This window comes from Triticum dicoccoides, chromosome 3A (genome assembly GCF_002162155.2).
Source record: "Triticum dicoccoides isolate Atlit2015 ecotype Zavitan chromosome 3A, WEW_v2.0, whole genome shotgun sequence".
NCBI lineage: Eukaryota > Viridiplantae > Streptophyta > Magnoliopsida > Poales > Poaceae > Triticum > Triticum dicoccoides.
Window position 1 is genome coordinate 241,570,724 of NC_041384.1, and position 12,062 is coordinate 241,582,785.

Consider the following 12,062-nt stretch of genomic DNA (forward strand, 5'->3'; position numbering starts at 1 on the left):
CGACAACCGTCGACGAAAGGAACCAACCTCTCTAGGCTAACCCTAGCATCTCGACAACCGTCGACGAAAGGAACCTACCTCTCTAGGCTAATTGTAACCTCTCGACAACCATCAACGAAAGGAACCAACCTCTCTAGGCTAACCCTAGCCTCTCGACAACCGTCGACGAAAGGAACCTACCTCTCTAGCCTAACCATAGCCTCTCGACAACCGTCGACGAAAAGAACCTACCTCTCTAGCCTCACAATAGTATTTTAAACTTTTGCTCCTCTATCAATATGAGAAACCTAGAACACAGTTCATATGATCAACATAATTCCATATGATCACATCCAACAAACATCTTAGTGTTCAAATATGACATAATAATCCTTTACAACTAAACATCACATGACTAAGGTTCAGAAACAAGATAGTTCAACCTTGTTGGCCTCATACATTATGCCAACAGAAACACTCACATCTTAGGGTACTTAGTTCAACAGAAACAACATAATTTGCTAACAAGTTCATCACAGATTTGCCTCACAGAAACAACATAATTTTCCTCACTCATCACAGAGTTCTTTGATTTTCCTCAACTTAACCTTGTTTGCCTCCCCATCCTTCAGCAAATCAGCTATGATATACTCTAGCTTTTTCTTCTCCTTCTTCATCTGTTCAATCTGTTGAAGACCTTCATCTACTACATGTTTCTTCCAATTGCTAACAAATTCATCATTGCTCTGCTTAATGACTTCTAGTGTTGTCCTCGGCTCAATATTGTCTTTCTCAAGCTTAGCCTTCTCTTCCTGGGCTTGAAGTACAACATTCTCTACATCACCATCCTGCATAATCTTCTGATAGTTCTCCCTCATCACATTCTTGTGAATTGTTGAAAAAAAATGCTTGTTTCTTTGATGTGGTTGTGGTGCTTCTCTTGGATTAGCTTTTTCTCTTCTCCCAGCTTGAGTATGAGCTTTTCTTTAGCATCATTCTCTTTGCTACTCTGCTCATACATATCCCAAAGTTTGCGTAGTGCATTTTTCATGGGTTCTGGCCATTCTGGGTCAATCCATTGAACCAGAACACAATTGTCACCTTCCTATAATAATTCAACAAAACAAAAGTTAACAGCAGGACCACAAATTCAGATAAGTCAGTTAACATCTACATATATTCAGTTAACAGCTACATATATTCAGTTAACACCTACATATATTCAGTTAAAGCTACTTATATTCAGTTAACTTAGCTCATTTAACAACAGACACATTCAGATAAGCATTGATTAAACCTGACACCGTTGTTTCCTCAAAACACCAGATAAAACAACATCTTCACAAAACTATATACACAACTATATTCAGTTAAAAGGCAAAAAACATATATTCAGTTCACTGAGCACCACACAAAGGATCTGTATAATCTATGACTACCAGAGAGGACCTGCCACTAACCTGATTACCGCATCCATAAAACCTATGGCTAGTGTTGATTCCTTGAAACACAACAGCCCTATGAACAGGAAGGTTGTGACAGCACATCGGTCCTCCGGCAACAATACCGCACCACTCCGGGTCAACAATGGTCTGTGGGATCTACAATAGTGCAACAGTGCTCAATATCCCAACTCAAATTCGTGAAAACTAAGCTCAAATCGAAGAAAACCTTAACCCTAAGTCAAAGAGAAATGATACTCACATAGGTCTCGTCCTCGTGCGAGTTGAAGAGGGGGGACACAGAATCTTCGCTACTAGTTTCGTCGTCCTTCCAGGACACCATCGTTGCGGCGGCCGGCGGCGACAAATGGACAGCGAAGGCGGTGGCGAACGAGCCGCAGGCAGAGACGAAGGTGAGAGAGAGGGGAATGGACGAACGGGTCGGGCTGGGTCGGGCCGGCTCGTTAGGTCAGGTGCGACGCCGTCTAACGGCGCGCGTCACGGGCGTCGTCTCCCCCTGGCCACATGGCGCCTGACAGCGGGCCCAACCGGTTAGTTTTCCACTCAGACGCGCCAAACCGTTCAATCGGTGCTATTTGAAAACTGTCAGCGCAAACATGGTGGTTTTTTGAAGAAAAAAAACGAAAGGTGGTGGTTTTCTGTTTTAGCGTCCTCAAATGTGGTGGTTTTTTGCAATTTACTCTGAGTTGTTTGATTTGTACTTGTGATCTACAATTGAAATAATGCTGGTATGGAAAAATTGTGTTGACTAATCATCTTGAAAGTCCAGTTGTTAAAGGGCATTTCCCTTTTGTCCAGCTATATAAGTCGTGCGAGTGGTTCATAGTATGCCATAAATGTAAGTTGAATTTTTTCCGCCTTTTTAAATGTAAACTGACCTTTTTTTAGAATATAAATTGATCTATTGAAGTGATTAATTCAGGTTAGCTTATGTTTCGAAGTGTCTTGTTGATCTTTCAAGAGGTAATATCATTGCTAGTCACAGAAAGAACTTGTGTTTGATGTGCAGTTTGGTGCTAAAATTTTAAAAATACGTTTTTTTGATGATTTAACTTGTGTTTAGGTGTAAATACAGTCACTCCGGCCGTTTGCAAGCGTATACGCCATTGGCGTGGCATGTCACACAGGCACGGGCCCGTTGTCAGTGACAGATATCACTTTGGGCGACCCATGCACATTTTTTATTTTGCACAAAAGCCCTCGAATTTATTTAATTACGAACAATGGCTCTCAAATTAAAAAAAAAGCTGCTGCTGATGGGTTCAAACCCACGACCACCTAATAACACACCGGCGCACATGAGCTACCCAGTACACCAAGTACCTTTATGTGGTCAAAATGAGAAATGCTGAATTTTATGTTTTTACAATGATGACTACTCATATCCAAATATTTTTTCTTTTTTTTTCTCAAGTACGCTGAGCCAGCTATCATTGCATTGATAGGAAAAAAAGAGTTAGGGGGGAGGGGTGCCGTGGCCTCGTACACACGAATGGCGAAACCGCGACACCCGGTGGAGTAGAGGGAATGGGGTTGCTCAGCCCCAATGCAAACTAAGGTCCTATGTTACAAGCGCGTGTGTGTTCATTCCTCGAGCTCATGTCGCGGCCCAGGAGCGAGCTTCGTCCTTAATTGCTTGAATCAGAGTCAGGGTGGACGGTGTGATCTTGTCGAAGATGACGGCGTTTCGATGGCGCCAGATCGACCATGCTGTGAGCGCAGCGATAGTGGCAAGCCCTCGTCACCAAGCACTCGGTGTAAGTAGAAGAGTTGAGGAGAGCCAGCTAAAGTAGTCGACAGAGCCGTCCGGGGCTCTGGTTGTCGGGGAGCACCATGAAAGGATTTCGTGCCAGGTAATGCGCGCGAAGCTGCAACCCACAAGGAGGTGGCGCAGAGTCTCGGGCTCCTGGGCGCATAGCACGCACTCCGGCTCGTGTGGCAGGCCACGCCGGGCGAGCCGGTCCGTGGACCAGCAGCGGTTTAGGGAGGCGAGCCAGATGAAGAACTGCACGGAGGTTGGACCACCAGTTTGCCAGGCAAGTTGCCAGAATTCGGAAGTCGTTGAGCCATGGAAGAGTGCATTATAGCAGGAGGAGGCGGAGTACTCCCCGTTCTCGGTCCAGCGCCAGCGGATGCGGTCAGATTGAGGGGTCAGCACAATGTGCCGTACACGGCGCCAGGTTTCCACGTATTCCACTGTGGCGGCCGGTCCTAAAGCACCTTGGATGTCAGAAATCCAGCGCCGATCAGAGAGAGTGGAGGCGACTGTACGGGTGCGTCGGAGGCATCGGGGAACAAGAGCCACCAGGGCGGGCGGTGACCATGAGCGATTTGCCATCGAGCCAAGGGTCTTGCCAGAAACAGCAGGTGGTGCCATCGCCGATGGTCCATGACGTGGAAGCTCGGAAAAAATGCAGAAGCTCGGGATCGCGCGGGAGCTGGAGATAAGTCCAAGGTCTCGAAGGGTCAGTAGCTTGGAGCCAAAGCCAGCGGACGCGGAGCAAGATCCCGGTGTGGTGGAGGTCGCGAATCCCCAATCCTCCCAGGTCAAGAGGACGGCAGACACGCGCCCAGCTGACCAGGTAGGAGCCAGCGCACACGTCATTGCGACCATGCCAAAGGAAGTCGCGGAGGATTCTATTGGCCTTCTTGAGGATGGTGGGAGAAAGAGCCATGGCGAAGAGAAGGTGCACAGGCATGGCACCCAAGACTTGCCGGACCAGGGCCAGGCGCTCGCCGCGGTTGAGCAGCGCGGCTTTCCAGGTAGCGAGCTTCCGGGAGAGTTTCTCAATCAGTGGCAACAAGTGGGACGCCGGCACTTTCTGAAGAGATAGAGGGAGGCCTAGATACTGAATGGGGAAGGCCCTCACAAGGCAGGCAAATAGTAGCGCCAATGGAACTATCGATGTCGTCAGGGCACTAGATAGGTGTGGCTAGGCATTTAGCGAAATTGGTGCGCAAGCCGGAGGTAGCCCCAAAGTGGTCAAGCAGGGAGCTGATCGTGGAGAGCTCGGCAGCGTCGGGGTGGCAGAAGATTACCACGTCTTTCTCTAACCAAATTTTCATGAAATTTCTAATTTAAATGAGAGAAACTAGTCTAACAATACATGAACGTAACTTAAATCCTCATATGGACATACAATATCAGACCCTCTTTTGGTACATATATTTTTTGTGTTATTCACGCTCATTTTAGAAAATTACGTTATTTAAAATATTGTTCTCGTTGCCGCAACAATGAATTCGACTCGCGACTTTTCTATAGGAAAGGAGTTGGGTTGACCACCGTACAGGAAACACTTATTTAAAGTAATGTGTTAAACTAAATATATTTATACATTAAAAAACAAAATTTATTTCAACATTTCGGGTGAAAAAACCAAGAATTGCCGAGATATTTCGAAAACCAGAATTTGCAACTCCTTCCAAAAAAAAGGAATAAAATAAAATCTTGCTCGTGAACAAGTTTGTGTACGTTTTGGGCTAAACATTATACATTTTGACGCATGTTTTAAAATCAAATTTCGAAAACCAGAATTTGCAACTCCTTCCAAAAAAAAGGAATAAAATAAAATCTTGCTCGTGAACAAGTTTGTGTACGTTTTGGGCTAAACATTATACATTTTGACGCATGTTTTAAAATCAAATTTCATTTAAAAATTTCTAGCGAAAAATGATTTTTGGGAAACCTATTTTTCTGGCAAAACCAAGGAAAAGAGAATCGAGAAAAAAAATGGGTATTCAGTGTAAGTAAATATATCCCACGGATGCATGAAATTGTGTTCGGTGGAGTGGTTCGCTAGTGCCTTCACGTAAATGAAGTCGTGAGTTCGAACCTACCACACTCTTTTATTTCTTATTTCTTGCACCAATTTGTTTGAGTCATTGACAGTGGGCCATAGCCCCACTGGCATGCCACGTAAGCACATGATACAGACAAAATGGCCGTATTTGCATGAGATGATAAGTTATATGACCACAATTTCGTATTTTATAAGTTTTAAACTAAACATTAAGCGCAAGTTGTGCAACTTTTAATGATATTACTTCATCTTTCAACTAACCCAAATGTACCATTTAAAACTAGACGATAACAGGCGAACCAACCTTGGTTGAATAGTTAGAAGGATAAGCAGGGACGAAGCTAGCATCGGATTACGTCTAGAGCTAAGCTAGTTTAAGTGATACACTCTAGTGGTTTTGTATATTGTATAAGAACATAGGAGTATTGCAAAGGATATCGTTATTACGCCTAGGGCTATAGTTCCAATTGTCCTAGGTCTCCGCCACTGAGGACAGTAGTATCCTCCGTCCACCAGGGTTCAAGCCCAACATTTGACATTGGTGCTCGCATTTTTTAAGATTTGTAGATCTTTTGACGATGTATGTTTAGTGGAAGGAGACGTTCTCATCAACTACGAAAATGTCTATGACGACTTCATCAATCTCAAGATGATGTGTCGGCTCGGTCTCTCACAGGTGCTTATAGGGATATCATGTGCATTAATGCGTTCATAGAGATGAGTATATGTACGTATGTATGAGGGTCCGAGTCTATACTGTGCAAAAAAAAAACTAGACAGTAAGAGCACGATTTCTGTTCATTTTGGGCAAACGATATTTTTTTTCATATGATTGTGTCATCATCTTTCAATCTACGGAATCAGAATGCACCTATTGTACGATGTACGTCACTTGTTAGGTTTTGCCTTTAACTATCCATACTTGCCCTCGAGGTTTTTCTCACACTTGCCCGTCCGATTGGCAGATTAAATCCAACATTCGGTGTTTTATCTCACAAAGCTTCCTTTCTTTTGGGGGGGAAATAAGCAACGTGACAAGCTGTGAAGGTTACAAATTTCTAGCCACTCTTCTTAATTATTTTATGTGCAGGTATAGGTAAAAGTATTACTCCACACGATAAAAGCATTGGTCCGTATAATTCAGAGACGCTGTGCATAACTGATAAGTTACAAACAGAAGGCTTAGTCTCTTTCAGATGACCTAGATAAACAATTTGAGGAAACGTCCGTCAAAGCAAAAGAAAAAGATATCCAGTTGCAGCTACTAAAATCAGGATGGTGTGAAAATTTCAACCATCCGACCACTTTGCTCAAAATTTTCCCTAGCCAGACTAAAGCTGCTTTGGCGGCTACACTCACAGCTCCAGGCTTTTCTATCTATCCAACATGTACCTCGGTAGCCTCTCTCTTATGGTTATGGTTGTAATAGTGGAGTCATTGCTTCCAGTGACAGTTTAGAGCTCGTCGTGGCCGGACAGGTCTGAAGCCACAGCATCGAGTTTCTGTTGCAGCTCCTGTTATAGATTGTTATATATATATATATATATATATATATATATATATATATATATATATATATATATATATAAAGCAAAACTCCATTAGCTCCCAACCTCAATGCAAAGAAAGAAAACACATTCGTGATAGGGACAAGAAAGAACCTTCAGCTTCTCTTCAACACACATTGCAGGAGTTGACAGTACAGCGACGTACCTGCGCCATCGGAACAGACATAGAAATAATTAACATGATATAATGTGCATTTTGGTAAAAAGATCAAAGGTGTATCATGACAAAAAAAAACTACGCACTCGCATCTGCTGGGCTCATCGACACCGTTAAGTTCGTTGCTCAGCCCACATCTAAGCCTGACCTGCATAAAAGTTAAGCCGCACAGTTATATTTTAAGACATGCAAATGGAAAGAGCTGTGCTTAAGGAGAATGCAACCCTGAATAATAGCAAGTACCTTTAGGCTTCGGTCAGGGCCATTCCAGCATTTGTCTCCACTTGAAAAGTGCATCATCCTGTAGGATTCTTCAAATTTGTCCCAGCGCCTGACCAACAGAGAATTTCCATTTTCATTTACGGCACAAGATAACTAACTGCACTAGGAATGACAACATAGTGCAAACGCATGTTTGTGTGCTTCCATGCACAGAATAGGATGTTTAGGCTTGTGAACGTCATACACAAGAGAAAATAGAAACTATAATTTTCTTCCAAGTAACTTTCAAGTAGCTCTAAGCTAGTTGGTAGCTAAACCAGCCAGGACTGTGCAGGCAATTCTCTAGAAAATGGTCCATGTTCAAAGATAAAATGGCAGTAAAGCAGAGCAATGCTGATAGACACAGCACATTGAAAACAAAATTGCACTCCCCTAATCTATTCCTAAAATTGCATCCCTAAGAGAACATGAATGGAATTAGTCGTTTGAAAACATGGTAACGTAATATAACACAGAAAAAAGTTGCTTATATACACAAACCTACATAGTAAGAAAGCTATCCGGATTGCCTATGTAGTGAATTGTCTTCGACCATTACTTGTTCACGTGCAAGTATCAACCCTAGAACTTCATCCAGTTTACAAGATTAACAGCCAGGTTATAGCTCAACCTTTCAAGATTCTACGTTTATTTCGCAAGCTATTGTGCTGAAAAATGTAATCACGGTAATGATGAAGAATGAACAAGATCTCAGCTCGTGCTCTCTAAAACACAGTTAATAATCTACACAATGCGTTTTACTAAATAGCATTACTCAGTGTTTTCCCATAGTGAATATGAATGTGAGAATTTCCACAACATATCAATATGATAGTGGTAGTGGACCAAACTAAATATGAAGTTTAATCAATGGATTACAGTAGGGAATAACAAAAAATATACTAAATCTTAAAGGAGTGCAAGAAACACACCCCAGGTTAGTGGAACTGTGTCCTTCAACCTGTGAAGCTTTCTTGTATGGACAGACCTTGTAAACATACCTGCCAATAGGGATCATGATTCAAAAATCAGTAAACCTAACCAAATATAAAATGAAACAAAAAAGTTTGAATTTTTTTGAGAGATGGGATACATACTTGCCCTCCTTGCCCTCAAAGCACTGGTCATAAAAGTAATAGAACTCCTTCTCCTTACCTAACAAGAATGCATTTCAATCAGTTTCAATTTTTCACAAGTTTACCAAGGTAACGTATTAACTAGAGTAACTAATCAGATGAGGTCAGCATCTAGAGTAGCAGGTAACATGTAATACAGAGCAATAATGTTCTAAAGAAATGAAGCCTCAAATAGTTGGAAATGTATTTTAAGTACCACAGACCGAAATGCAAACTATGTAGATTCGGCTAGAAATAAAACCAAAAAGATATATGAAAGAAACATACAACGGGATGTTCTTTATCTATGGTTGGACTACACTATCCTGTAAATGACTCAATAAGTTATTTTTGGCCATTTTAAGGAACAGCTTATTTTACGGAACTTCAACAAATTCGCCGCTCGAAAATCAGTTTGGTTTCATGCTTGCGAGGTCGACCATGGAAGCCATTGTCTTGGTACGACAACTCATGGAGAGATATAGGGAGCAAAAGAAGGACCTGCATATGGTGTTCATTGACTTGAAGAAGGCCTACGATAAGATACCGCGGAATGTCATGTGGTGGGCCTTGGAGAAATACAAAGTCACAGCAAAGTACATTGCCCTCATCAAGGACATGTACGATAATGTTATGACAAGTGTTCGAACAAGTGATGGTGACACTGATGACTTGCCGATTAAAATAGGACTGCACCAGGGGTCAGCTTTGAGCCCTTATCCTTTTGCTTTGGTGATGGATGAGGTCACAAGGGATATACAAGGAGATATCCCATGGTGTATGCTCTTTGCGGATGATGTGGTGCTAGTCGATGATAGTCGGATGGGGGTCAATAGGAAGTTGGAGCTATGGAGATAAACCTTGAAATCAAAAGGTTTTAAACTTAGTAGAACTAAAACCAAGTACATGAGGTGCGGTTTCAGTACTACTAGGCACGAGGAGGAGGAGGTTAGCCTGGATGGGCAGGTGGTGCCTCAGAAGGACAACTTTCAATATTTGGGGTCAATGTTATAGAAGGATGGGGATATCAATGAAGATGTGAACCATCGAATCAAAGCCGGATGGATTAAGTGGCACCAAGCTTCTAGCATTCTCTGTGACAAGAGAGAGCCACAAAAGCTAAAAGTCAAGTTCTATAGGACGGCGGTTCGACCTGCAATGTTGTATGGCGCTAAGTGTTGGCCGACTAAAAGGCGACATGTTCAACAGTTAGGTGTGGCGGAGATGCGCATGTTGAGATGGATGTGTGGCCACACAAGGAAGGACCTAGTCCGTAATGATGATATACGAGATAGAGTTGGGGTAGCACCGACTGAAGAGAAGCTTGTCCAACATCGTCTAAGATGGTTTGGGCATATTCAACACGGGCCTCCAGAAGCGTCAGTGCATAGCGGACGGCTAAAGCGTGCTGATAATGTCAAGAGAGGTCGGGGTAGACTGACATGGGAGGAATCCGTAAAGAGAGATCTAAGGACTGGAGTACCTCCAGAGAACTAGCCATGGACAGGGGTGCGTGGAAGCTTGATATCCATGTGCCAGAACCATGAGTTGGTTGCGAGATCTTATGGGTTTCACCTCTAGCCTACCCCAACTTGTTCGGGACTAAAGGCTTTGTTATTGCTGTTGTTTTTTGTTGTTGTAGTGTGTTCTTGCTTAGGAACCATGTTAGCACAGTTCTCATTACCATTTACTGGATGGCTTAAGAAGTAGTTTCATCAACCCAAAACACAACATTTGATAAAAAATCCCTAACAAAACTAATAGCTGCAAAATATACAAGTGGGTGATGCACTCAACGCGGAGACAAAGTTTCAATTAACTTACCAAAGTCTTGCTTTAGCTTATCTGTCAGAGAGGTTATCCTAGATTGAATTTTGGACAGCTTTGAGCTAGCATCATCGTACTCCTTCCGAACATGAGCAGCCTCTAAAATCATAAATGTGTAAGCGTTAGCACATACTCATATAAATCATGAAGAATCAACAGAAGTAGTATGTACGACTGACCTGATAAATCAACAGGGGTCTTGAAAAAGTTGAATTTCTGTAAAACATTCTGTACAGTTTGCTGAATCTTGTCCAGCCATGATGATTGTCCTGAGGCAGTTAAATCTGAAGGAAGGAACAAATCAAATAAATAATAAATACACATACAATAGGATAATCAGTAACCACATACAGTAGGAACGGAATTATTGTTGTCATATAAACACGCTATACCTGAATGGTCATCACCTTTCCGGTCGTCATCAGATTTATAGGACACATCCGGTTCTTCATGATCATCAACATATTCATCATCTGATACATTAGACAACTCTTCGTCTTCAAATTTGTGCCTATCATCCTCAACTTCTGAATGATAGCCAGCATAATTTTCTTCTACGGGTTCTGGTATATCATGCTCATCTTCAAATGCTTCTTCTGCAGGTTCTGGAATATCCAGCTCATCCTCATGGCCCTTTTTATCGCTTTTACCAACATCATCTACATTTTCTCCAGTCCAGCGAGAAGCTACCAGACGACCCAATTCCGCCTTTGACAAACCTTCAGAGTTGACAGAAGTAGGGTCCTGCAAAACATACAACAATGCTTCATAACTTGAAATTGGAACTGCATTCCCAAGAGATCAACAAAAATTGTACAATATATTCTGGGTATCATAATAATTGTATATAAGTAATAAAAATATAACGTCCACACAAAAATTTGACCATCCTTAACCGAATATAATGGGAGATAAGGACAACGACAATGTGAAAAGACAAGCAAGTGCAGTTTTGGATATAGCTTATTAGTTACAGGACATCAGAAATCTAGACAAGACATCACAATAGCAAATATTAAACAAGTTCAGTGACATGAGTCAGCTGCAAAGCAGTTACTACACCACCTGCTCCTCGGTAGGTACTGCAGATGTCTCCACCGGTGGTTCATCATCTCCAGTCCCAGCTTTAATGTCAGGCTGACATGGAAAAACAGCATATATACACTCAAATTTGATATTGAAACAAACTAGCATATCAATTTTCTAGAACCAAAAGTTAACTATTACCACTTCAACAGATGTCTCGCCTTCTGGTGAGTGATTGTCATGGTCCGTGATATCTCCATCATGATGTTCAACTACCTATGTTAAACAGTAGTAACAAAATAACATAAATATATTTTTATAGCAGTGAACTAACAAGGTGCATAATGAGTACCTATATGGCTATATCTTGTACGTTAGGACTTAGGAGTGAGGACTTCACTAATTTGCCAATGGTTGTCATTTCTATGTTAGTCATATGGTCTTTCTTGGCGCGTAACGAGTACCTATATGGCTATACCTTGTACGTGAGGAGTGAGGACTTCACTAATTTGCCAATGGTTGGCATTTCTATGTTAGTTATATGGGCTTTCTTAGTTAACCGTGGCAATTATTATGAAGCTATCAATTAGGTTTTGTGTAAGCAAAGCAGTTGCCGAAGCATCAAAGGGCTCCGAATTGTGATAGGTTCATAGCAGTAGCTCACCTCACCTACCTCGCGATGCTTTTCGCCTTGAGGCCATGGCGTCCCCACGGCGCAATTCAGGAATCGCCAGGAGGCAGGGCAAGAGCCATGAATTGCTTGGCGGGAAAGAGAACTATGGCATGAGAAAGGGAGGGGCAAGAGGTTGGGGAAGTCACCAATTCAGAGAAGAGAAGGGGAGGGGTATGGGAGGACACCATCC

General features: G+C 42.3%; 1 protein-coding gene across 1 annotated transcript in view; it reads right to left on the reverse strand.

The window, feature by feature from the left end:
* Positions 1 to 6,350: 6,350 nt before the first annotated feature.
* Positions 6,351 to 12,062, reverse strand: part of LOC119267995 (glucosidase 2 subunit beta-like) — an 8,099-nt gene continuing 2,387 nt past the window's right edge. The window contains exons 6-16 of the mRNA XM_037549471.1: positions 11,401 to 11,475; positions 11,239 to 11,310; positions 10,566 to 10,917; positions 10,353 to 10,457; positions 10,171 to 10,272; positions 8,329 to 8,386; positions 8,164 to 8,232; positions 7,214 to 7,301; positions 7,057 to 7,118; positions 6,907 to 6,958; positions 6,351 to 6,759 (exon numbers count right to left, since the gene is read on the reverse strand). Of these exons, the coding sequence (XP_037405368.1) occupies positions 6,700 to 6,759; positions 6,907 to 6,958; positions 7,057 to 7,118; positions 7,214 to 7,301; positions 8,164 to 8,232; positions 8,329 to 8,386; positions 10,171 to 10,272; positions 10,353 to 10,457; positions 10,566 to 10,917; positions 11,239 to 11,310; positions 11,401 to 11,475 (1,095 nt within the window). The 3' untranslated portion in view covers positions 6,351 to 6,699. The remainder of the gene's footprint in view (positions 6,760 to 6,906; positions 6,959 to 7,056; positions 7,119 to 7,213; positions 7,302 to 8,163; positions 8,233 to 8,328; positions 8,387 to 10,170; positions 10,273 to 10,352; positions 10,458 to 10,565; positions 10,918 to 11,238; positions 11,311 to 11,400; positions 11,476 to 12,062) is intronic.